The sequence below is a fragment of the Heterocephalus glaber genome, unplaced genomic scaffold (genome assembly GCF_053883595.1).
Source record: "Heterocephalus glaber isolate CG9 unplaced genomic scaffold, H.glaber_assembly_v1.0 deba00001428, whole genome shotgun sequence".
In the NCBI taxonomy this organism is placed as follows: domain Eukaryota; kingdom Metazoa; phylum Chordata; class Mammalia; order Rodentia; family Bathyergidae; genus Heterocephalus; species Heterocephalus glaber.
This window is the reverse complement of record NW_028258293.1, coordinates 15,549,064-15,573,300: the sequence shown is the minus strand read 5'-3', so window position 1 is coordinate 15,573,300 and position 24,237 is coordinate 15,549,064. Positions and strand designations below refer to the sequence as shown.

General features: G+C 38.0%; 1 protein-coding gene across 1 annotated transcript in view; it reads left to right on the top strand.

Moving 5' to 3' along the window:
• Pde3b (phosphodiesterase 3B) overlaps positions 1-7,253 on the top strand; it is a 155,963-nt gene extending 148,710 nt beyond the window's left edge. The window contains exons 15-16 of the mRNA XM_087211612.1: positions 3,072-3,321; positions 4,566-7,253. Of these exons, the coding sequence (XP_087067738.1) occupies positions 3,072-3,321; positions 4,566-4,780 (465 nt within the window). The 3' untranslated portion in view covers positions 4,781-7,253. The remainder of the gene's footprint in view (positions 1-3,071; positions 3,322-4,565) is intronic.
• Positions 7,254-24,237: the final 16,984 nt, after the last annotated feature.

The window sequence follows — 24,237 nt, the reverse complement described above, 5'->3', positions numbered from 1 at the left end:
CACTATGCTTAAAGAATATCAGTAATGCTACAGCAGAATTTTCAGTTCTGCTATAGAAAAACTAACAACTACTCTCCCACAGAAACTTGGGCAAAACCCTTGGCAGAAAAGGATGGAAAAAAAATTGGAGGCCTAGAAATGGGTACAGAGTAGATACTCTGTGATTTTTCAAGGACTCAAAGATAAAATCATGCCCCTTTTTTCATATCTTTTAAAATCTTGTCTAAAAATGATCCTACTAGTTTGCTGATTCTGTGTGATTTTTGTCCAGTCTTGAGGCTACCCACCATGTAGAAGTGAACTGATACCTATCATAAGCCTCATATTTCATTATCTCCAAAATATCAAATACACCTTATGAACTTGGACATTAGATGCTTTACGAGTCCTTGTTTCCCCTAATAATCAGAAAAGATCAGGATATCTACTAAGTGAGGGCTTCTTTTTTTCAGGGCTTTCTTATCATAAGCAGAAAATAGGAGTAATAAATTTGAATCTCTACAACCATGCACACTTACCTGGTATGCCATGTTAGCCCAGGTTGTGCTGTCAATGTGCAGTGTCATCTACCTTCGCAAATTACAGAATACAGTGGTACTTCGGTTCTTGAATGCTTTTGTTTGCAAACAATTTGGTTTGCAAACAGAACCATTTGGCAGAGTTTTGATTTTGTTTGCAAACTCTGCATTGGGTGACAGACATAACTATGCCCGTCTTTCCTACACAATCACAAATGTGGCCATCTTTTCCAAAATTGGAGAACAAATTAAGTTTGTGAACTGCGGTACCACCGTATGTACTGTATAATCATGGAAATATAGAAGTATTCCAAGATTATTAATATTTTGCTGTTCTGTGATACATTTACACTAAATTGTATGTAATTTTTTGTAATAAATGGCTTTATTTACCCATTGTTTAAAGATTATAGTATACAGTTTACACATTCCTACCTTCAGTCTCAGTGATAATTAAGCCTGCCTCAAGAGTTCTCCAGTAGAGCTCATATTCACAAAAGAGGAATTTTGTGCCAAATAAAATGCTATTTTTACATTATCTATACAGATAGCTAACAGAAACTTAGTAGTACATGTTAATGTTAGAAAACCTACTAATTCAGGGAAATAGCATTAGAAATGTTCCTTTAGACCCAAGTTATATAATTAAAAGGAGATAAAAATTAATACTTATTAAGCAAACTTGGAAGCCATGCCTGAGGTTGAATCCTGGTTTCTCTTCCTCATTGGGATTATGTGACCTTGGGTTAGGAACTTCTCCATGCTTCGGTATTCTTGTTGATAAAATACACATAATAATTGGCCGGGGATTTAGCCCAGTGGTTCCATCGCCTGCCTTGCAAGTGCAAGGACCTGAGTTCGATCTCCGGTACCAAAAAAAAAAAAAAAAAGAAAAAAAAAATACACACACACACACACACACACATAATAATGATACCTACTTCATATGGTCTCTGTGAGGATTAAATAAATTAATATATGTAAATTTCTTAGACTAGTCCTTGATACATAAGTGTTCAATAATGTTAGCTATTATAATTCCAGATTTGATTTAATTTTGCTTTTTTTTTTTGGTACCAGGGATCGAAGTGAGGACCTTGTGCTTGCGAGGAAGGCAGTGTCCAAATTTGTCACTAAAAGCAATATATTATGTCAGACAGTTTCATTTAATCTTTCTAGGTTTCATTATTCTTGTTAAAGGAGACAGATGTCATCTGATAACCTACTGGATATGAAAGTCCTAGCTATCTCTTATCTGACTATTAAACGTTCTTATTTTGGTTAAGCTTTTAAACTTTCTTCATATGTGGCTATACAATTCTAATTTTCCCAACTTTTATTCTATTTATTATCCTAATTATACTGTTTCTATACTCTTATAGCCATTCCAGTGCCATGGGCTTATTAGAAAAGCCAAACTCCTGAAGTATACCTATGAAATTTCAGAGTCCTGTGGATAAGCCCAACTATTCTTTTATTATTTCTGTGGTGCTGGGGACTGAACCCACGGCTTCCACATCCTAGGCAAGTGCTCTGTCACTGAGCTATATTCCTAGCCCCAGTCCAAGTTTTTTTGGAAAACTATTGATAGTTTTCCTCTTCACAGATATCAAATTGTAGAAGACTTTAAATCATGGGAGAATTAATCACTGAAACAGTTTCTGGTTGGTTTCTTCAGGGTGATATTGGGTCATCACAGATACGTATTACTTACATGCAGAGTTTATTCACTGTGGGGAGTAATTCATTTCCAAACAGTTCAGACACTAGGACCAAAATGTGAATAAGTACCATTTGGGGAATGCTTCATTTTGCATAATATTATCTTTCATACTTATAGCAACCTTATATGGTAGATTACTACTCAGATTTACATATGATAATATTAGGCATAAAGCTTGCCCAGCACCACACAGATTTTAAATAATAAAGGTACGTTTCGAAACTATTTTTGTCTGATCTCAAATTGTGCTAACTAGAACTCTAGAAACCACAATGGTTGGATGGTATTAGATAGCAGGAAGTAGGGTTTCTGGACACAGATTCTCACCTCAACAATAGAAGCTCTACTTTTGTTTTATATATTGGGTTTTCTAGTTTAGATTCATTAGAAGGCTCTGCTGTTAAGGGTGGGAAGATTGAAAAACCCTTGGAAAAATTTACCTGCATACATTTGAGGTAAAACTACAACAACCAAAATGTGTCCATTATGCCTTTCTCTTTAGGAGAAAGATAATCTGTACTTGACATTACAGAATTTTTCAGGTGAGTAAAATTGCTGGTACTTTGAATAGATGTGTATTTTTCTTGTTAACTGAATATCATCCATACTAGTTGATGTGGACAGAATATGAGAATAAAGCTTTGTTTAAGACTTATCTTGTATCAGAGAAATTCTTACAGTTGAAATGATAGAATAGATTCATTGATATTTTTGTAAACATTATTTTGATGTAGAATATATTTTAAGAACTTCAAGATAATTTTAACATCAAAGATCAGTGGTTGGTCTTCAAATAGTTAAAAATGTGTTTTTCTTTTTAAAATGCTCAGGGAGATGAAGAAGCAAATCTTGGCCTACCCATCAGTCCCTTCATGGATCGTTCATCTCCTCAACTAGCAAAACTCCAAGAATCTTTCATCACCCACATAGTGGGTCCCTTGTGTAACTCCTATGACGCTGCTGGTTTGCTGCCAGGGCAGTGGGTAGAAGGAGAAGAGGATGATGACACTGAAAGTAGTGATGATGAGGATGGTGAAGAATTAGATACAGATGAAGAAATAGAAGACAATCTAAATCCTAGTAAGAATACAGGGAGACTGTCTTTAATATTGTTAGCTATAAATGTCCATTTAATTGTGGTTTAGAACTTTGCTTTTAGTAGTCATACCTTGAGTAACTACTAACTAGATGTTTAGATTCAGTAGTCAAGTTTTGAGTAACTGCTATGTGCCGGGTCCTGTGCTAATAATATCAAGTGCAAGAATTCTCATTCTTACTCAATGGAAGCAACATCTCTTGAGATGCTGTCCTCTAGCCAGTGCTCTTCAGCAAGCTCCACTTGTGCATGCGTGATAGGGCTATCACTACATCTCCATTTGTGAGGTAGGTGGGTCCTTGCAGCTAGTCTTTCTTCATCTTGCCCTTTGTCAAACAACCTACCCCATACTCCACTAGACAGGTGAGGAGCACATCTTCTAAAGCAGCCTGCTAATCTGCCTTCCACATGGACTTGGGAAATGGATCAGAACAATGGGGAGAAAAGGAAAAAACACATTCCTGGGCTCTAAGGGGAGAATCAAATTGTGCTATTAAGAATTTAAGTTATCAAATGAAGTGATATATTTTTTCTCTATAAGACAATGAGTATAAATGGAAAATGAAAAAAAACTGATTCATCTCCTTTTTAATTATGAATGAACTCAATTATTTGTTCTTTAAAGTAGTGAATGAAATCAATTATTTATTCCCCCAAATAGTATTGAAAATATACTTACCTAGGTATTTTTTCCCTATAAATCAGAACAAATAGGATGACAAGAACCTATCTACCACCCCTTTCACATACATGTACCTTATCTTTAGGATTAGCATAACAAAGAATAATCTTATGTTATTACTATGAATGTCACTTTGGGAAGATTGGCTGACTCCTAAAAATAATATTCACCAGAATGTTAATAATTGTGTTTAACTCACTACATAAAAACCTTTGAAGGTTTTAAACTTCGGATTGTTATGATTTTCACTCGAAATTTCAGTACTATACACCTTTCTCCCCTTCCACCAGTCTTTGTTCCTCTTCTGTTTTATTTTTATTCCTAACACTTAGTACCATCTAATATATTCATATTTTGCTTCATTTTGTCTAGATTGTTCCACTAGAACGTGAGCTCCTTAATGCAGGGATTATTTGTATCTTACTATTCATTATGACAACCTCAATGCTTACACAACTACTTAGAATATATTAGGCAATGAGTCATTTGTATGAATGAATGAATGATACTGCTATGATTAGAATATGTGTATTTTAAATTTCACAGAACCACAAAGAAGGAAAGGCAGACGACAAATATTTTGTCAGCTAATGCACCACCTCACTGAAAATCACAAGATATGGAAGGAAATTATAGAGGAAGAAGGAAAATGTAAAGCTGAGGGAAATAAACTACAGGTGGAAAATACCTCCTTACCTCAAGCAGATGAGATTCAGGTCATTGAAGAAGCAGATGAAGAGGAAGAGCGACAGTTAGAATAAAAGAAAAGTCATATTGAGGAAGCCTGGAGGGCTGTTCCCAGGACCAGAAATCATTACCCGATGTTCACTGTGCTGACTTTCAATTGACCATTCCCACATAGACAGGCCTTAATACTGTGAGAGGATCCTTGCTGTGCTGGCAGTTTCCCACTCCTAAGCACTTTGATCACATGGACTAGAAAACTGTACTTAGAGCTGGGCGTCAGTTGACTTGTGTTGCAAAGCCATTACTCAAAGCCTTCACTGGTGTATAAATATTTTGTCATAATGTTGCTTTGCTGGGTGGTGAGCTCTTATTTTTCATGGGGCAGGGGGCTATAACTAAAAAATCAGGTGACTTGGCTCCAGTTTCCAAAGTGGCCAGAACTTTCTGCTTTCATGAAAACAGGATTTATATTATATTTCTACATGTATCTTTCATGTTTTCCAATGTTTTGAAAAAAGTGTATGCTTATCTATAAAGGAATCCATTGTGGCCTTTCCGAGGGATTTCTGCTCAATGCAGTGCACTGTTCAGTTCTGTTCTCCCGGCTAGGTTTATCTATGAAGGACTGATGGACCTTTGTTATATTTAACAAAATCCAGGTGCATCAATTTCTGATGCTTTTTACTGTTATGTATTGTCTACTATGTGTGTTTTATTTCTGCTCAGAGTATTCAGGTTGCCATGGACATTGGACATCAGAATTCTAGTCTTAATGGACTTATGTTCCATGGTTGGATTTTAAAGCTGTTTGAAGGACTTTTATTCTTTAGTCAAAACTGTTCTTTTACTCTTGCTCAGGATTTGTATTTTTAAACATTTAGTTAATATAAACAGATTTGTCAAAAGAAAAATGTTGTCTTAATATTCATGTTAACCTTTTATGAAATGAACATCATTTTCTCTGTTCTTAAATGAATTTGTGACTAATTAAATCCAAGGAAAAGGAGTTAATCTGTCTTTTGCCTTAATATAAAATCAAATGAAACTAAACCCTTCAGAGATAAAGAACAAAAGAAATATGTTGAGCTCTAAAGGACAGATACATTGAATAAATTGAAATATGTGGTTATCTTTAGATCTGTATCTTATTTGTCATGTGTTTAGTTACTATAAAACCAACATTCATCTTTTTATTTTCTGCCTAAAGACTACATGACAAAAATGACCTGTCATTACTCAATAATTCTAGAGTCCAACTGCAAGATTGATTTCTGAGATAAAGTAAATGATGAGAATACTTCAGTTTATATAAAAAATATTTTAGTAAATCATTTCACAAAAAAGCTTATAAATAACTACATTATAAAGATAATTATGAAGAAAATAGACCATATTTATAATGTTTATAAACTTGTTATGGTGCAGACATATATCTTAGCTGTGAAAAATACCTAAAGTTTTAAAGTACAGTCAAAATGATAGGGTAAATAATATTTTTCATTATTCCTCAAGATTACATCATATGTTGGACCTGTGCAACTTTGTAGACAATACCATTAATTTCTAAAGTAATTCCTTTAAAGTATATTAGCAGACAGTTTTTTATCTACCTAGAATATTTGGGTTACCTGGAAGATATTAAAAATCTATGAAGTATTGGGATCTTTGATCCTGCGCAGTATATTTAATAAATCACTAAGCTTTATTTATTAAATATGTTGAGTGCTGAATTCCTTCCTGCCACTTTTGCTACCATTACCAGTCCATATGTAAACTAGTCCCACCATATATTAGTGAATAAAAATTTTAAAATTTGAGTTTGCACATGTGTGTAAATGCATATTTATATGAATATATGTGTGTATATGCATATATATATATATATATTCTGTGCCTGTATTTCTCTAGCATACATTTTGCATTCTACATGTTTTTCTGCTATTGCTTCTTTTCTGATACAATATGCTCATACATTTGTATAACTTCATACATGTGCTTGTATGTATAAGGTCACATTTCTATACTAATTACTGAAATTTTGTACTTTCTTGGAAGAAGCATATTTTTAGTTATTAAAAATACTCAGAACTCATTTTAAAATAACCCTTAAATTACTTAATTTTTGCTAATTGACATATATCCAAATGACTGGCCCAAATCATCCCTACTAAAATTTTAAAATTTATAATTGGAAGTGTTATGGCTTATATCTAGATGTCCACCCAAAGCCTCATGTGGTCATAGGTGGGGATTTTCAAAGGTAGTTGGATTAGGGTTTGTGAATATGGATTAAGGTTGTGAAACAGGATTAAGGGTGTAAATAATGGAAGCCCCGCCCTACGGGTGGGTGGCACCACCCAAAAGTCTTGTTGCCTGGATGGAATATAAAGGGACAAAAAGAAACCAGACTGCTGTTGCTGCTTACTACCTTCTGCTTGCCTTGCCATGGACTGTGTCTCCTCAGCCATGCCACCCTCCTTTGGAGCTAGCCAACTATGGATTGAAACCTCTACAAACTGTGAGCCAAATAAACCTTTCTTCCTTTAACTTTGGGTGCCGAGTATTTTGTCTCTCCAACAAGAAAAGAAACTGACAGTAAGAAATGAATGTGAGTATATTAAATATACCCAGTACTATAAGGTAGAATCTTACTTAGAAATTACCATAAGCTACATAATAGTTATTCCTTCTCCTCCTCCTCTTCTGCTTCCCCCCCAATCATTACCTCTTATTCGTCCCCTTCCTCCCCAGCCTTCTTTTGGTGCTGGAGATCAAATCCAGGGCCTTATGTATGTTAAGCAAGCTACAGCCTTGCCCATATTACAGGTCTTACTTGATCGCTATTTCATCAGATTAATTTTTCATTATAATTTTCACCATAAATTTGCTACTGTTTTCAGTGGTTTTGATAAATATTTATCATTGTAATATATCTGTATTTATGGACACATTTTTCTCCATGAAAATCTTTAAGTTACTATTTGAAAACTTGCTATTCTCACCATTTCCTTTGCTGGTGCTCTTAGCCTTTGCTGCTTATTTTTACAGAAACCTTCGGATTCTGACATTGTTTAGTCAGAAATTTACACTCTCTCTAGATTGCATTGTCTCATAAAAATATACCTTACAAAAGAATAGAGCCAACTATTTTTTCCTTTAATGTGGTTGCCAGCCTAGTATGAGAAGCTCTAGAGGGTGTGTGGGGTATCAGTGGCAGGTGGAACAGAGATGAACCATTTTTCAGAGAAAGGGGACATGTAAGCTGAGAACTGAAGAATTAAGTGTTTCCTTGGTTATGAATGTAGCTGAAGAAAAACAGCACATACAAAAGCCAAGAGAGGAGAATCAATCCCTATACTGGAGAAGCCAACCAAGATTGGGGATGGCTGAGACAGTGAAAGGAGGAGTGGTTAATAAAGACAGATGATGGTTCAGGGGAGGCCCTCATATGACATGCCATTTAAACTATATTTCTAAGGAAATGGGAAACAGCCTTAATCAGGAAGAATAACATTGTATTTTATGAGGGTCACTCAAGTAGCATACTATTTTAAATTGTTAGAGATTATGGGAGGCTATAGTTTAAAATGATAAAGTATGTCATTTAAACTCAAGGTTATTCAGTACCCAAACTAAAATCTCAATGTAAACCCTGGGCCTATCATAAGTCGAAAGAATCTGAACATTCTTAATTTAAGATAGAGGCTTTGAGGGGACCACTGTGACCCTAAATTAGTCTCTCCTGGCTCCCAACCAAAGGAAATAGAAATGGAAGGGAAATATCTCCACTTTAGAGATTTTGGATACATTCATGTTAAGATCAATTAAATATAAACTCACAAGCAAAGATCACTGTGATGGTTAAATTTTATGTGTCAGGGCTGGGGATTTAGCTCAGTGGTTCCGCCGCCTGCCTTGAAAGCCAATGACCCGAGTTTGATCCCCCGTACAAAAAAAAAAATTTTATGTGTCAGGCTAGGGTCAAACAGTCTAGATATAGCTCTGAAGGTAATTTGTGGGTGTGATTAACAGCTATAAGCTTACTTTAAGTCAAGAAAGTTACCCTTGATAATATGGGCAGGCCCCCTGCAATGAGTTGAAGACCTTAAAAGCAAAAAGCTGAGGTTTCCTAGAAAGGAATTCTCACAAGATTATTACATAGAAATCCCTTCCTGAGTTGCTACCTTGCCAGACTAACCTACATATTTCAGACTCAAGCCTATAACTTCACCCTTGGCCTGAGTTTTCAGCCTGCTGGACTACTGGACTGTTTTTCAGATTTCAGATCCCACAATCATATGAAGCTGTCCTTATACACATGCACACACACACGCACATACACTCCTTGTTGGTTCTGTTTTTCTGGAGAATCTTGACTAATCAAACATAAACAACCATAAGTAAAGAGTAGTAGATATAGCAGAGGTAGACTCCTTGCAATTCAAGATGTTGTATTGTTACAAAAAAGATATAAAGCAATCATATATCAAATGTTTAATGAAAGAAAAGGTGAAATGACAAACGAGCAAGCAATGAGATACAAAAAAATCAGAAATGGCTATAAGGTTGACAAAACCTTAACATCAACAACAGAAGCCAGAAGACATTACAACATTATTTTCAAAAGTAACTGTACTGATGCCCTACCGAGGTCCTGGGTCGCACAGAACATGCCGAATCAGCCCGCTGCACACAGGAAGGTCTGTGCACGCCCTACCGAGGTCCGGAGTCGCGTGGAAAACACCGAATCACCCCACTGCAGACAGGCAGCCACCTGGTTCCACACTACAAAGACGCAGAGGACACCAGACCAAGGTACTGAGTCCCACTGTTCCCAGCCCAGAGGTAGGGGCTTCTGAGCTGTCGTCCCACTGCTCCTGGTCCAGAGGAAGGGGCTTCCCAGTCACCATCACTCCTGCTGCTCCCAGCACAGAGGAAAGGGCTTTTGGGTCACCTTCTGTCCTGCTGCTCCTGGCCCAGAGGAAGGGGCTTCCAGGCCACTATCCCTCCCACTGCTCCTGGATCAGAGGGAGGGGCTTCTGAGCCACCATCCCACTGCTCCTGGTCCAGAGGAAGGGGCTTCCTGGCCACCAACCCTCTGGCTGCTCCCAGCCCACAGGAAAGGGCTTTTGGGTCACCATCCCTACCGCTGCTCCCGGCCCCGTCCCACCTCACCCAGCTCAGAGGAGGTAATCCGTGCAGGTGCTAACAGTCCCCCGCCCCAGTCGAAATGAGAAAACAAATAAGTCTCAAAACCAGACTTCTAGATCACCTACAGCAACCCCAAAGGGAAATGAGATGGAACACTCTGATACTCAACCACCTGGACCCACTGAACTGGCAACGAGGGGATCTGGAAAAAATGAAATCAGAAATAATTTCTCAGATAACAGGAGAAATTGTGCCCCTAGTGCAAGACATGAATAATAAATCTAGAGAGGAGCTGAGGAACATGATGGAATCCCAACATAAGAAACAAATGAAATCCATAAAACAGATGCAAATAGATTTCCAGGACATGAAAAACTCCATTGAAAGTCTACACAGCAGAATGAGCCAATGTGAGGGCATAATTTCAGATATAGAAGATAAGATTGCAATTAGTGACCAGGAAAAGAAAAATTGCTTCCAAATTATAAGGGAACATGAGAAATCAATCCAGCAGCTGCTAGATGATGCAAAGAAGAATAACATAAGACTGATTGGGCTCAATGAAGAAACAGGAGAGAGTGCAGATGACATAAAAAATCTCTTCACAGAAATAATGGCAGAAAACTTCCCAAGCAGGGGAAAAGAGCTTGACATACAGATAAGTGAGGCATATAGGACTCCAAATAGCCTTGATCAAAAAAAATCTATACATAGGCATATAATTGTTAAGATTCCAGAAACACAACAGAAGAACAACTCACATACAAAGGAAAGCCCATCAGAATCACAGCAGACTTCTCAACACAAACCATCAAGGCAAGAAGAGCTTGGAGTGACATATTCCAATGCCTCAAAGAAAACAGCCTCCAACCCACATTGATGTACCCTGCAAAACTATCTTTCAACATTGATGGAGAAATAAGATACTTTCATGACAAAGAGCACCTTAGGAACTTCGTGAATACCAAACCAGCACTCCAAAGAATTTTACACAATATCCTAGGAACAGACATTGAGGATCACAACCCCAGGAAGCAAAGCAGAATGAACCCATCTGGCATGACAAGAAATTAAATGGAAAGGGGGAGAACCCAACAAAAAAAGTCATGGCAATGACAAGTCAATACATTTCAGTTATAACCATCAACGTTAATGGTCTCAATTCACCAATCAAAAGAAATAGACTGGCAGAATGGGTCAAGAAGCAAAATCCAACAATATTCTGCATACAAGAAACACAATTCAAAAGGAAACTCATAGACTGAAAGTTACAGGGTGGAAAACAATACTGCATGCGACAGGAACCCGAAAAAAAGCAGGAGTAGCTATCTTCTGTGCAGATCAAGTAGATTTCAAACCAACACTAATGAAGAGAGACGAAGAAGGACACTACATCCTTGTAAAGGGAAGAATCCAAGAGGAAGAGATGACAATCATAAATATCTATGCACCAAACTCTAGTGTGCCCAACTATATAAAACAAATACTAACGGACATGAAAAGTCATATATGCACTAATACAATTGTAGTGGGGGACCTCAGCACCCCACTGTCACAAATAGATAGATCAACTAGACTAAAAATAAGTAATTAAATACTAGAACTCAATTGAACTCTTGAACAAATGAACTTAACAGATGTTTACAGAGTCTTCCACCCCACAAAATCAGAATACACATTCTTCTCAGCTGCACAAGGGTCATTCTCCAAAATAGACCACACACTCACACATAGAACATGTTTAAGTAAGTGCAAAGGAATTGAAGTTATCCCCTGTATATTATCAGACCATAGTGCCATGAAATTGGAGATCCATAGGAAAAGCAACTGGAAAAATTTCATAAACACGTGGAAATTGAACAACACTTCTGAATAACTAATGGGTCACAGAGGAAATTAAAGAAGAAATCAGACAGTTCCTTCAATTAAATGACAATGACAATACAACATATTGGAATCTATGGGACACAATGAAAGCAGTCTTATGAGGGAAATTCATAGCAGTGAATACGTATATTAGGAAAACAGAACAAGCCCAATTAAACAACCTGATGCTCAACCTCAAGCTTCTAGAAAAAGAAGAGCAGGACAACCCCAAAGCTCATACAAGGGAGGAAATTATAAAGATCAGAGGAGAAATCAATGCAATGGAGACTAAGAGAACGATACAAAAAAAAATCAATGAAGCCAAGAGTTGGTTCTTCAAAAGAATCAACAAAATTGACAAACCTTTAGCCAACCTTGTCAGAAAAAGGAAAGAAAAGGCCCAAATCCATGCAATTAGGAATGAAAAGGGTGAAATGACAACAGACCCAGCAGAAATCCAGAGGATAATCAATACGTACTTCCAGAACCTATATGCCAATAAGATGGACAACACAGAAGAAATGGACAGATTCCTAGATACATATGAATTACCGAAGATGAACGAAAAAGACCTAAAAATTCTGAACAACCCAATATCAAGCAATGAAATTGAAAATCTAATTAAAAACTTATCAACTAAGAAAAGCCCAGGTCCTGATGGCTTCACTGCTGAATTCTACAAGACATTTAGAGAGGAACTGCTGCCACTACTGTTTAAACTCTTCAATGAAATTGAAAGGGAAGCAATACTCCCAAATTCATTCCTGGAAGCAAGCATCACCTTGATCCCCAAAGCAGAGAAAGACCCAACTGAAAAAGAGAACTATAGGCCAATCTCACTAATGAACATAGATGCAAAAATCCTTAATAAGATAGTGGCAAACAGAATGCAGAAGATCATCAAGAAGATCATACACCCTGATCAAGTGGGATTCATCCCAGGGATGCAGGGATGGTTCAATATACGAAAATCAATCAATGTAATACACTATATCAATAGAGCCAAGGACAAAAACCATCTGATTATCTCCATAGATGCAGAAAAAGCATTTGACAAAATCCAACATGCATTTATGATAAAAACCCTACAAAAAATTGGAATAGATGGTCTCTACCTCAAACTGATAGAAGCCATCTATGAAAAACCAACAGCCAATATCATACTAAATGGTCAAAAACTGAAATCCTTCACACCAAAATCAGGAACAAGACAAGGATGTCCACTATTACCACTCTTGTTCAATATAGTTCTGGAAACATTAGCCACGGCAATTAGACAAGAGAAAGAAATAAAAGGAATAAAGATAGGTAATGAAGAAGTCAGATTGTCATTATTTGCAGATGACATGATACTCTATATAGAAGACCCCAAGAACTCCACCAAAAGTCTTCTAGACTTAATAACCAAATTCAGTCAAGTATCTGGTTACAAGGTCAACACACAAAAATCAATAGCTTTCCTCTACACCAATGACAGACTCACTGAGAGAGAGACACAGCAAATAATTCCTTTCTCAAAAGCATCCAAAAAACTGAAATACCTAGGAATCATGCTAATGAAAGAAATCAAAGAACTCTTCTCTGAAAACTATGGCACTCTGAAAAAAGAGATTGAAGATGATATCAGAAAATGGACAGACATCCCCTGCTCCTGGGTAGGAAGGATTAATATAGTAAAAATGGCCATACTTCCAAAACTGCTATATAGATTTAATGCAATTCCAATTGAGATCCCAGCAGCATACTTCATAGACCCTGAGAAATCAACCCAAAAATTCATTTGGAACAAGAGACCCAGAATAGCAAAAGCAATTCTAGGTAACAGAAACATGGCAGGGGGTATCCCAATCCCCAACCTGCAACTATACTACAAAGCTACTGTGATAAAAAAAACACCACGGTACTGGCAAAGAAACAGACTTGAGGACCAGTGGAACAGATCAGAAGATGCAGAAACAATGCCAGACACACTCAGCCATCTCATCTTCAATAAAGGAGCCAAACACCCTCACTGGAGGAAAGATAGCCTCTTTAATAAATGGTGTGGGAAAAATTGGGCTTCAACTTGCCAAAGATTAAAACTAGACCTGTATCTCTCACCATGCACCAAACTAAAATTAAAATGGATTAAAGATCTAAATATTAAAATAGAAACTCTGAACCAGTTGGAACAGAGGTTAGGTAGAACTCTTGAAGACATTGGTGTAGGAAAAGATTTTATGAACAAAACCTCAGTTGCCCATGAACTAGCACAAACAATCAACAAGTGGGATCTCTTCTTATTAAAAGGCTTCTGCACAGCAAGAAAAACCACCAGCAATGTGAAGAGACAACCCACAATGTGGGAAAAAATCTTCACCTGCTCTTCCTCAGACAAAGGTCTACTATCTCCAATCTATAAAGAACTTAAAAAGATCAGACCTCCCAAATTTAAAGACCCAATCCAAAAATGGGCAGCTAAAATGAACAGACATTTTTCAGACAAAGAAGTAGAAATAGCAAATAAATACATGAAAAAATGTTCACCATCACTAGTCATTCGAGAGATGCAAATGAAAACAATGCTGAGATTCCACTTCACTCCAGAAAGAATGGCTGCTATCATGAAATCAACCAATAACAAATGCTGGTGGGGCTGTGGGGAAAGAGGAACCCTGCTCCACTGCTGGTGGGAGTGTAGACTGGTGCAAGCACTGTGGAAATCAGTATGGAGATGCCTCAAAGAACTAGGACTGGAAGTCCCATTTGACCCTGCTATTCCACTGCTGGGGATCTTCCCCAGAGAATGAAAAGAATCATACCACAGTGATATATGTGCGCCCATGTTCATAGCAGCACAGTTTGTAATAGCTAAAACTTGGAAACAGCCCAAATGCCCATCACCTGGAGACTGGATAAAGAAAATGTGGTTTTTTAAAAATAAAATGTACTACTCAGCCATAAAAAATGAGAAATTAGAGACATTTATAGCTAAGTGGATGCACATTGAGGCAATACTCTTAAGTGAAATAAATAGGACACACATGTGTAAATACCAAATAGTTTCTCTGGTGTGAGAAACTGAAAGTGTAAATAAGGACTAAATGTATAATAGGTCATGTGAAATAGGAAGAAAAGGGGCAAAGGGGAAGGAAGTGGGAGGGCTAGGGGAAAGGATAGGAGGGAATGGGATTAATATGAGAAAATGGAAAAATAGGAACAAAATTTTTTTAAATAGGGAGGGCTGGAGAGGTTGAAGGGAGGGCTGGGCAAGGTTGAAAAATAAGAACCAAGAGAGACTATGTAAAGGTGCAAATTTCCAGTGATGAATGTCATTATATTGTATACCTAAAATGTACCAATGATTAGAATGAATAATCTATAATGTAAAATAGGAAGAAAAGGTCCAAAGGGGTAGGGGTAGTGGGAGGGGCAGGGGAAAAGAAAGAAGGGAAAGGAAAAATGCTGAGAAATGGAAAAAATGGAAATAAAGTCTTTGTAAATAAGGAAGGGTGGAGGGCATGAAGGGAGGGCTAGGAATGGGGAAAAAATAAGAACCAAGATGCATTATGTAAAGGTACAATTCCCAATGAGAAATGTAATTGTGTTGTATACCTACAATGTACCAATAAAAGAATTTAATACAAAAAAAAAAGGAACTGTCCTAGCTAATCAAAAAAAGTCAAACTTTGGGGGTAATATAAAGACATTTTTAGATAAACACTATGAGCTTTTCCAACCAAAAGACAAGCTACTCAGACTTTTTTTCTCTATGGACATGAGGTCTCACTATGTTGCGCAGGCTAGCCTTGAACTTGGGATCCTCTTGCCTCAGCCTCCTGAGTAGCTGGGATGACAGACATGCATCATTGTTCTCGGCTCAAACAATTTTAAAAGAAATGCTTTTCGGGCTGGAGATTTAGCTCAGTGGTTCTACCTGCTGCCTCCCAAGTGCAAGGTCCTGAGTTTGATCCCCAGTACCAAAAAAGAAAAGGAAATGCTTTTAAAGTTTGCTTTAATGTGCATGTAAACTAGTGATGTAGTTAAATTGCAGATTCTGATCTAGTAGGTCTGTAGTGGGCCCTATGAGGCTGTAATTCTTAAAATTAGGCACTAGAGGAGTTGTGTAGTTCTTGAAAGTTCCTAGGTTATATAATATGCTGTTGATGCTGCTGGTCCATTGACTGCATTTGAGTATGAACAACCTAAAACATATACTTTAGGAGGAAGAAAATCACAGAAGAGAGGTGTGAAATGAAATCAGTCATGAAATTGGTAAAAAAAAAAAAAAAGAAAGAAATCATCATCTATGTGAACTAAAGATAAGTTTTTTGTGGGGCTTTACTAAAATCCTAACACAAATGTCCTGGATATAAAAGAGCACATATTCAAGAGACTCTTGAGACTATAAGAGACTTTATAAGAGATTTATATACTTTAGGAAAGAGATTAAGATATTAAGCTTTAGACTTTTAAAATTATGTACATTATTAAAATTTCAAGTAGAAATATTAAAAATATAAAAATAAAGTACCAAACATTTTAAGATAAAAAGCATTATAGATGGAGAGTGACTACAAAACGTTAATGATTCTGTATTAAAGGAACATAAAGTAGATGCACATATCTACTAAAGTAGCTCCAAATATATATAAATTAAAAATTAATAGAACTACAAAGATAAATGGAAAATCCACAACCTGACTGGGAAATTTAACACTTTAACAGACCAAAAATTAATAAAAATATAAGTAAGTCCTGATTTATTGGACACACGTAGAACCCCAAACCTGGCAACTAGAGAAAATATTTTTTTCTTAAACATCCAAAGAACCTTTACCAAAGTTGCCTATAAAGTAGTCTCAATATAAAACATGTTCACCATCAACACAACTGACTTAGAAATAAACAATATCTTTGACATACATATATTTGGGCGATTTAAGAAATTGTTCCTAAATAACTAAAGAGTCAAAAAAACCCCCAGGCACATTAAGCTATTTATCTTTGGCAAAGGGGCCAAAAACATATATTGGAGGAAAGATAGCCTCTTTAGCAAATGGTTTTGGAAAAATGGCTGTGGACATGCAGAAGATTGAGTCGAGACCCATATCTCTCAGCATGTACTAAACTAATACCAAAATGGATCAAAGCTCTAAATGTTAAAACAATTTGTTAGAAGATAAAATAGGTAAAACTCTTGAAGACATAGGTGTAGGGAAGGATTTTCTGAATAGAATCCCAGTGGCACAAGAAGTAGCACAAAGACTCAACAAATGGGATCACATCAAATTAAAAGCTTCTGAAAAGCAAAGGAAACAACCAACAGAGTGAAAAGACAACTTACAGAATGAAAAAAATTTTTGTCAGCTATTCCTCAGAGGACTAATAGAATAAAGAGCTCAAAAAAGATTAGAGCCCCCAAAATAAAAGACCAATCAACAAAATGGGCAATTGAAATAAATAGATCCTTCTCACAAGGAGAAGTATAAATGGCTAATACGTGAAAAAATGTTCAACATCTCTGGACATTAGAGGTATGCAATTTAGACACTGAGATTCCATCTTTTCTCCAGAAAGAATGACTATTATCAAGAAATCAAATAACAGCAAATGTGGATGAGGAAAAGAGGAACCCTTCTACATTGTTGGTGGGAATGTAAACTGGTACAACCATGATGGAAATCAATATGGAGAGTCCTCAAACAAAGCCTAGAAATTCCATTGGACCCAACTATTCCCCTTCTAGGTATCTTCCTGAAAGAGTTAATGACATCATTTTACAGTGATTCATGCTTACTCATGTATAGGCAGGTGCCGGAACCACTGAGCTAAATCCCTGGCTCCTTGCTCACCCGTGTATAAAGCAGCACAATTCAGCTAAATCTTGGAAGTGGCCTATATATTATCAACAGATGAATGAATAAAGAAAATTACTTACACACAATGGAGTACTACTCTGCCATAAAGGATAAATGAGTTATTTGTAGGAAAATGAACTTTGAGACAATTAAACAGTTTAATTCACAATTAGTAGGTAGCTTTTCTTGCTTAGCAAATGAGCCAATTAGAAAATTACTTTCATTGCAGCTTCATTTTCATATTTTATGAAGAAATTCTGGTATCATGAAATATTCCATTTTAAAATTTCTAATTTTTCTGACTGCTGCTTTCATGCATTATGAATACTGTGAAGATCACTTGATCATGCAGTCCGAAACCATACTGTTTTTTTTCAAGTAGCATTATATTATATATTAAACATTATCCTTTGCCACCTAATTTGGATAACAAAATAATGCACATTCCTTTCTGCTTTAAAAGTATGAGTTTTATTTTTTAAGTTCACATTTCTCATTTTGACATGATGGGTATGTATCAGTAATATTATAATATTAAAGAACAATTTATGAGTACATTTGTCAAGATTCATGAAGGTAGGGTGGAAAGTAGGTAGAAGCAAGTGAGGTAGATATTATAAATGACCTTTTGATTTATAATTCTTCTCTTCATACTTATCCTGATTTTTGTTTATACCACCCATATACAGCACATGTACTTTGAGGGGAAGTCAATTCCATCACTAGTTCTAATACGTACATATTCAGTCCTAAGGGAACCATAATCCCACTTACAAAACAGGTTTAAGTTAATATGTGGGCATATGATTTCAAATAGGACCTCTGGGTCACAAAGAATAGTTTTCTGGAGGGTATATAAAAAACCTCACTGTCTCAGAAACAATCCAAGCTTGCTTACTGTACACGGAGCAGGGCAAAACACAAGCACTCCCACATAAGCCAGCCTTAAGATAAAGCTGATATCTGGAAGGCAAAACTGTGGAATGGGAAGGAACAGGACCTTTGATTATACCATGAAGCAGGCCAGAACAGACTCCAAAACATCCACATTACCTCCAAATTTCCTTAAATTGTTCAAGCAAATTTGCACAGGATTCTCTTTCCCTTGTAACTGAAGCGATCTTAATACATCAGAGATGCAAAGACTCTTTTATAACATAGAAACTTGAAAGTATTCAAATGAGGCTGACCTTGTTATAGGGCCAGGTGAGTTGGAACTATAATGATGCACCACATTGAATTAAATTGAGTCTTTCATCATCATAGCCGGCTTTCCAGAGTGGCTCTCGCCAGAAAAAAACTGGACAAAGACAAGGCAGTTTGCAAGGTCCTTTTAAGGGCTCTTCTATTTGGGGAGGGCTCAGGGAGAGGGGCAGCACAAGCAGAATTTCAGAGGAGCAGAACTTTGCTAAGTTAGTGGGGGTCAGGGGAAGTTTCACACAGCTTAATTAAAACAAAATATCACAGGTGCAGTCTTCTGTTTACAAGGCAATAAAGATAACATCATTGCAAACTCACATGGGATGCAGCAGTCAGTCATGCATTAACTGAGGGGACTCCTAAGGGAGAAGGGGAAGGCAACCATCTGGACTTTACACAAATGGAGTCAGGTTGGCTATCACATTCCCAACTCCTCTAAGTATGATGTCAAAGCACTGACTTATCTTGAGCCTCCTGAGTGGGTAGGGAATTATAGTAGGTTCTCATGTACAACAGTTTCACAGAGGCTGCACACTGTGTTTAACAGAGGCTATACACTGTTTTACAAAGTTAATTATCTAATTAAGAACACAAGGCCCAGTCAGGAGCCCGAGGAAAATGAGGATGAGGACAACAGTGTATGGTCCCTTCCAGAGCAGGGTGAGTCTCTTTCTGGAAATCCTTGATGAGTATGGTGTCTCCCAGCTGGAATGAAGGTCAGGGGACAGAGCCGGGTAAGGGTAAGGCACAGTGTACACTGGCATGGACAGAAGCCTGTACCTGTTCAAGGGACTGAAGGTACCAGCTGGAATGAAGGTCAGGGGACAGAGCCGGGTAAGGGGACAGAGCCGGGTAAGGGTAAGGCACAGTGTACACTGGCATGGACAGAAGCCTCTACCTGTTCAAGGGACTGAAGGTACTTTAACAGAGACTGGTTAGAAGATTCCTCTAGCTTCTCAGTTTTTTACTTTGGGGAGCAGGGAAGGAGGCCTTTTAAACATAAGAAGTAAAGCCCACTTTATAAAGGGTGCATCTCACTCGAAGGATGGCCAGGGGCAGCAGGTTGACCCACCCTTCACCGGTTTCTAAAATCAATTTGGTCAAAGTAGATCTTAGGGTTCGATTCATTCGTTCCATTTGCTGTGAGCTTTGAGGTTGGTAGGCACAGTGGAGTTTCCAATTTATACCCAGTGCCCTATTGACTGACTTATAGAGGCTATGAAGGCAGGGCCATTGTCACATCCAATGGACACCGGTATCCCAAACCTGGGGATCAATTCCTGGAGCAGCTTTTTCCACCAGAGTGGCAGTTTTCTGCTGAGCAGCATAGATTTCCACCCAACCTGAGACAGTATCAATGAATACCAGAAGATATCAATAGTCGCCAGCCTGCAGCTTGATCTCTGTGAAGTCCACTTTCCAATGTTAGCCCCGGACTCATTCTCCTGAATTGAATTCCAAGGGGTGCAGATGGGCACTGGTGAGGATTTACTTACACACAGGCTGGCCACCAAGGAGAGGCCTGGAGAGCCTAGAAGCTAGAGAGCTAGAGAGCCTGGCACTAGAAGCTCATCTATCTTGGAGCCCCCAAGGTGCATGACTAAATGTAGCTGCTGAATGAGTTGTCTCCCTTGTGCCTGAGGGAGGTAGATATGGCCATCTGGACATTTCCACCAGCCTTGGGGGTCCTTTTTTGCTTGCAACTGGTTTGATTATTTGTCTTCCTCTTTATTGTAAATGGGACTAGCCAGGAGCAGAGGGGGAGGTAGACTTATAGCAGGCAGAATGATTAAAGGCTTAAATGGTCTTAGGTCTGCCTCCCTGGTGGCTCAGTCTGCGGGCTGGTTTCCTTTTGTTTCTGGAGTATTGTGTCTTTGATGTCTCTGGATATGAATGATGGCCAGGTAGCATAGCAAAGGCAAACCTTGTGGATGAACAGATAAAATGGCAGCTTGGTGATATTAGGCAACGCCAGAGCTGGGGCTGATACCAGTGCCTGTTTTAGATCTTGGAATGCCTTTTCCTCTTCTGTTCCCCATTCTAGGGGTTCGTCTCCTCCTGTGGCAGAGTGGAGGGGCCTCACTATCTTGGCAAACCCGGTATCCACAGACAACCATATTCAATTGCGCCCAGGAATTCTCATACCTGTTTCTTGGTAGTTAGTGTGGATACCTGGAGAATGGCCCATTTTCTAGCTTGAGACCAGAGTTCTTTTTTCTTCTTCTGAGATTTCATACCCCAGGATACAACACTCAGGAGGCACAGAGTTGTGCCTTTTTGGCTGAGATGAAGCAGACCAACTGCTCTAGTAACTAGAGAAGCTTTCCTATTCCCTTTAGGCATTCTGCAAGATTGGCAGCAGCTAGCAACAAATCATCCATATATTGAAGGTTTAGGGTGGTGGGATAAAAAACTCACCAAGTCCTCCTGGAAGGCCTCACTGAACAGAGTGGCTGCGTTCTTGAATCCTTGAGGCAGCCGGGTCAAGTTCATTCAAAGGTAAAGATGGGCTGGCTAGCTGGGGCTAGAGGCAGACTGAAAAAAAGCATCTTTTAAATCTAGCACAATATACATTTGGTGCTCAGGAGACAGCAAACTCAGGAGGGTATATAGGTTAGGGTACAGAGTTACCATTTGTTGGTTAATTTCTCTCAAGTCCTGGGCTGGCCTGTAATCTGATGTCCCGGTTTCTGTACTGGCTGGAACGGGATGTTCCATGGAGACAGGGAGTCAATATCTCAAAGTCCAGCAACCTCTTGATGTGAGGGGCTATCCCCTTTCTGGCTTTCTGAGAGATGGGATATTGTCGAACTTGCACAAGCGTGGCTGTCAACAAGAGTTCAACTACCAATGGAGTGTGATGGGCAGCCAAACACAGTGGATTAGTTTCCACCCACACCTTCAGGAACTCAGCCTGGAGTCTGTCCAATAAGCCCTCAGGGCTTGTTTCCTCTGTGCTTTCTTTCCCCAAGAGGAGATATTCCTCAGATAAAGCAGTGGTAAGAACAGAGTGACATCTGTGCCTTGGTCAGAGTGAAAGAAACGGTGGCCCTTAGTTTATGAGGGAGGTCTCGTCCCAGCAAGTGGAATGGGCAGTCTGGTATCACCAGAAAAGAATGAATAACTTGTTTTGGTCCCAAGTTTACTGTTCATTCACTTGTGAGTGGGCAGTTCTGGACTGCTTCTCTGGCCCCCTGGATGGGAATAACTTGTGAAGAAAGCTTGCCCAGGGGAAGTTTTTAACATTACTGACCTCTCAGCGCCAGTGTCCACCAGGAAGCGAACCAGTTGGCCCTCTATTTCAGCATTCACCATGGGCTTCCTGGGGTCAAAGGAGCCCCAGCTACCCCTCACTCCAAGTCTTCCCTTTCCCTGGATGTGGGGAGGGACAGTACCTTGGCAGAGGGTCGATGGGGGCATTCATTTTTCCAGTGTCTTTTCTCCTTGCAGTAGACACATTGACTTCTGTCCAATGTTGGGTATCCTCCTGGTTTTTTGGCATCTGCCCTTTGGGCTTCCCAGAGTTTGGTCCCCTCTGATGGCTGCCGCCAAGATCTTTGTTGACCTTGAGGGGCCAGGGCCAAAATATTGGTTGTCCTTTAGCCCAGTTACCTTTTCATTTTGGTCTCTAAACTTTAGTTATTGAACAAACAGAAGAGAAGGTCACTATTATAATTTTGTTGGACATTAAACACTTTTGAAATATAAAGTATAGTTAGAAGACCATGGTTGTCTTAGTTGAATCCCTGTAGAATGTTAACAGATAACATTATACATTGTATAGAAAAGCTTAAGATCAAGAGCCACACATAGTATTTTAGTATAACAATCATGATGACATTATCCTTGTAACACATTTAATGTCCATCTTAGCAAGGAGTAGCTTTTAGTCAAATACCTCTATTTGATTATAAGACAAATATCACATAGAAAAACCCTTATTCGTCATCCTTTAATAGGATGTCATCAAAAAGCCACACAGCCTATAAATGTACCTTAGAAGTTTATAGTGTTTAGCCCTTAATTTTAGCATGTGACATCGTTTGGACCACTCAGCACCTGAGCATCCCAAGTATGGTGACACATATCATACCCATTACATAAGTTTTAAGAAACACTATTATTCAATTGATTATCTCATGTTGGCTTGATATGTACATCTTACCACAAGTAGCTGGAGCACAAGAGAAAGGTGAATACCTGGATCATACAGAGGTTATCACCATAAACAAAATGTTGGAAGACCTGCACAGTCAGAAGACATGAATACATTTTGTACACCAGAAAAGTAGCAATAATAATTATTACAATTATATGAAACCTTATGTCCTATAATGTAGCTTGGTATCCAAAGCATCCTTTAAAAACGACTTGTTTTATTTCCACTGAAAATTTTGTTTTGGAAGATGACCAATATAAACACATCATAATAACATATTTAGAACTTAACCCTTTGATGATAACCAATACAAACATTTTATAATAACATATTTAAGTAATGTTTATTGGGGGTATATCATCCCATAAGGCTATGAAAATTACTGTGACTCCCATTAGTGAACAAAGACCAGAAATAACTTTTTTTAATCTGTAAAAACCAGACTGTAACAATTAACAAATTATCTGTAACCAATAAAAATATATACATTGAGTTATTGAATGTAGACAGCAGTATGTATTATAATCAAAATTAACCTTTGATGTCCTTTTGATCAGTTATCGACCTGTGAGAAAAGGAAGGTATCTCTTTAGTTACATTTATCTATATAAGACAGACAAATATATAAGACAACTTATAAAACTACAGTCCACTCAGATATATTTGACCAATTTAAATTATAATGTCCCTTTTAATTAAGACTAGTCAAAACTTTTGTAGGTCAATTAACAAAGATCTCTTGAAATTAGAATCAGAAGGAATAAAGCCGCTTTATTCCTGTAAATGCAAACCTTTTATAACAAACTTGGAACCAGCAAACATATATATTTCCTTGATAATTACTTTTTATACCTTTTCTGTGTCCGTAGGCCTTTTGGTCTTGTATATCTCCCTTTATCATCCTTTTGTTTGTTTGTTTTGGGTACCTGGGATCGAACTCAAGTCCTTTTCGAGGCAGGCAGTGGAACCACTGCGCTAAATCCCTGGCCCCTTTATCCTTTTTTTTTTTTTTGGTACCGGGGTTCCAACTGGGGTCTTTGTGCTTGCGCAGCAGGCGGCGAAACCACTGAGCTAAATCCCCCACCCCCCTTTATCCTTTTAACAAGACAAACATACAAAATCTTTTTTATCAAAAGTATATTTTTTACTTTGTAGCCTTTCAAATATTTCTTTTATCTTTTTTTTGGTGTTTTTTTTTGGTACTGGGGATTGAACTCAGGACTTTGCGCTTGCGAGGAAGGCAGTGGCATCACTGAGCTAAATCCCCGGCCCCTCTTTTATCTTATTTATTAGAAACCTTTTATAACTTGTTTTA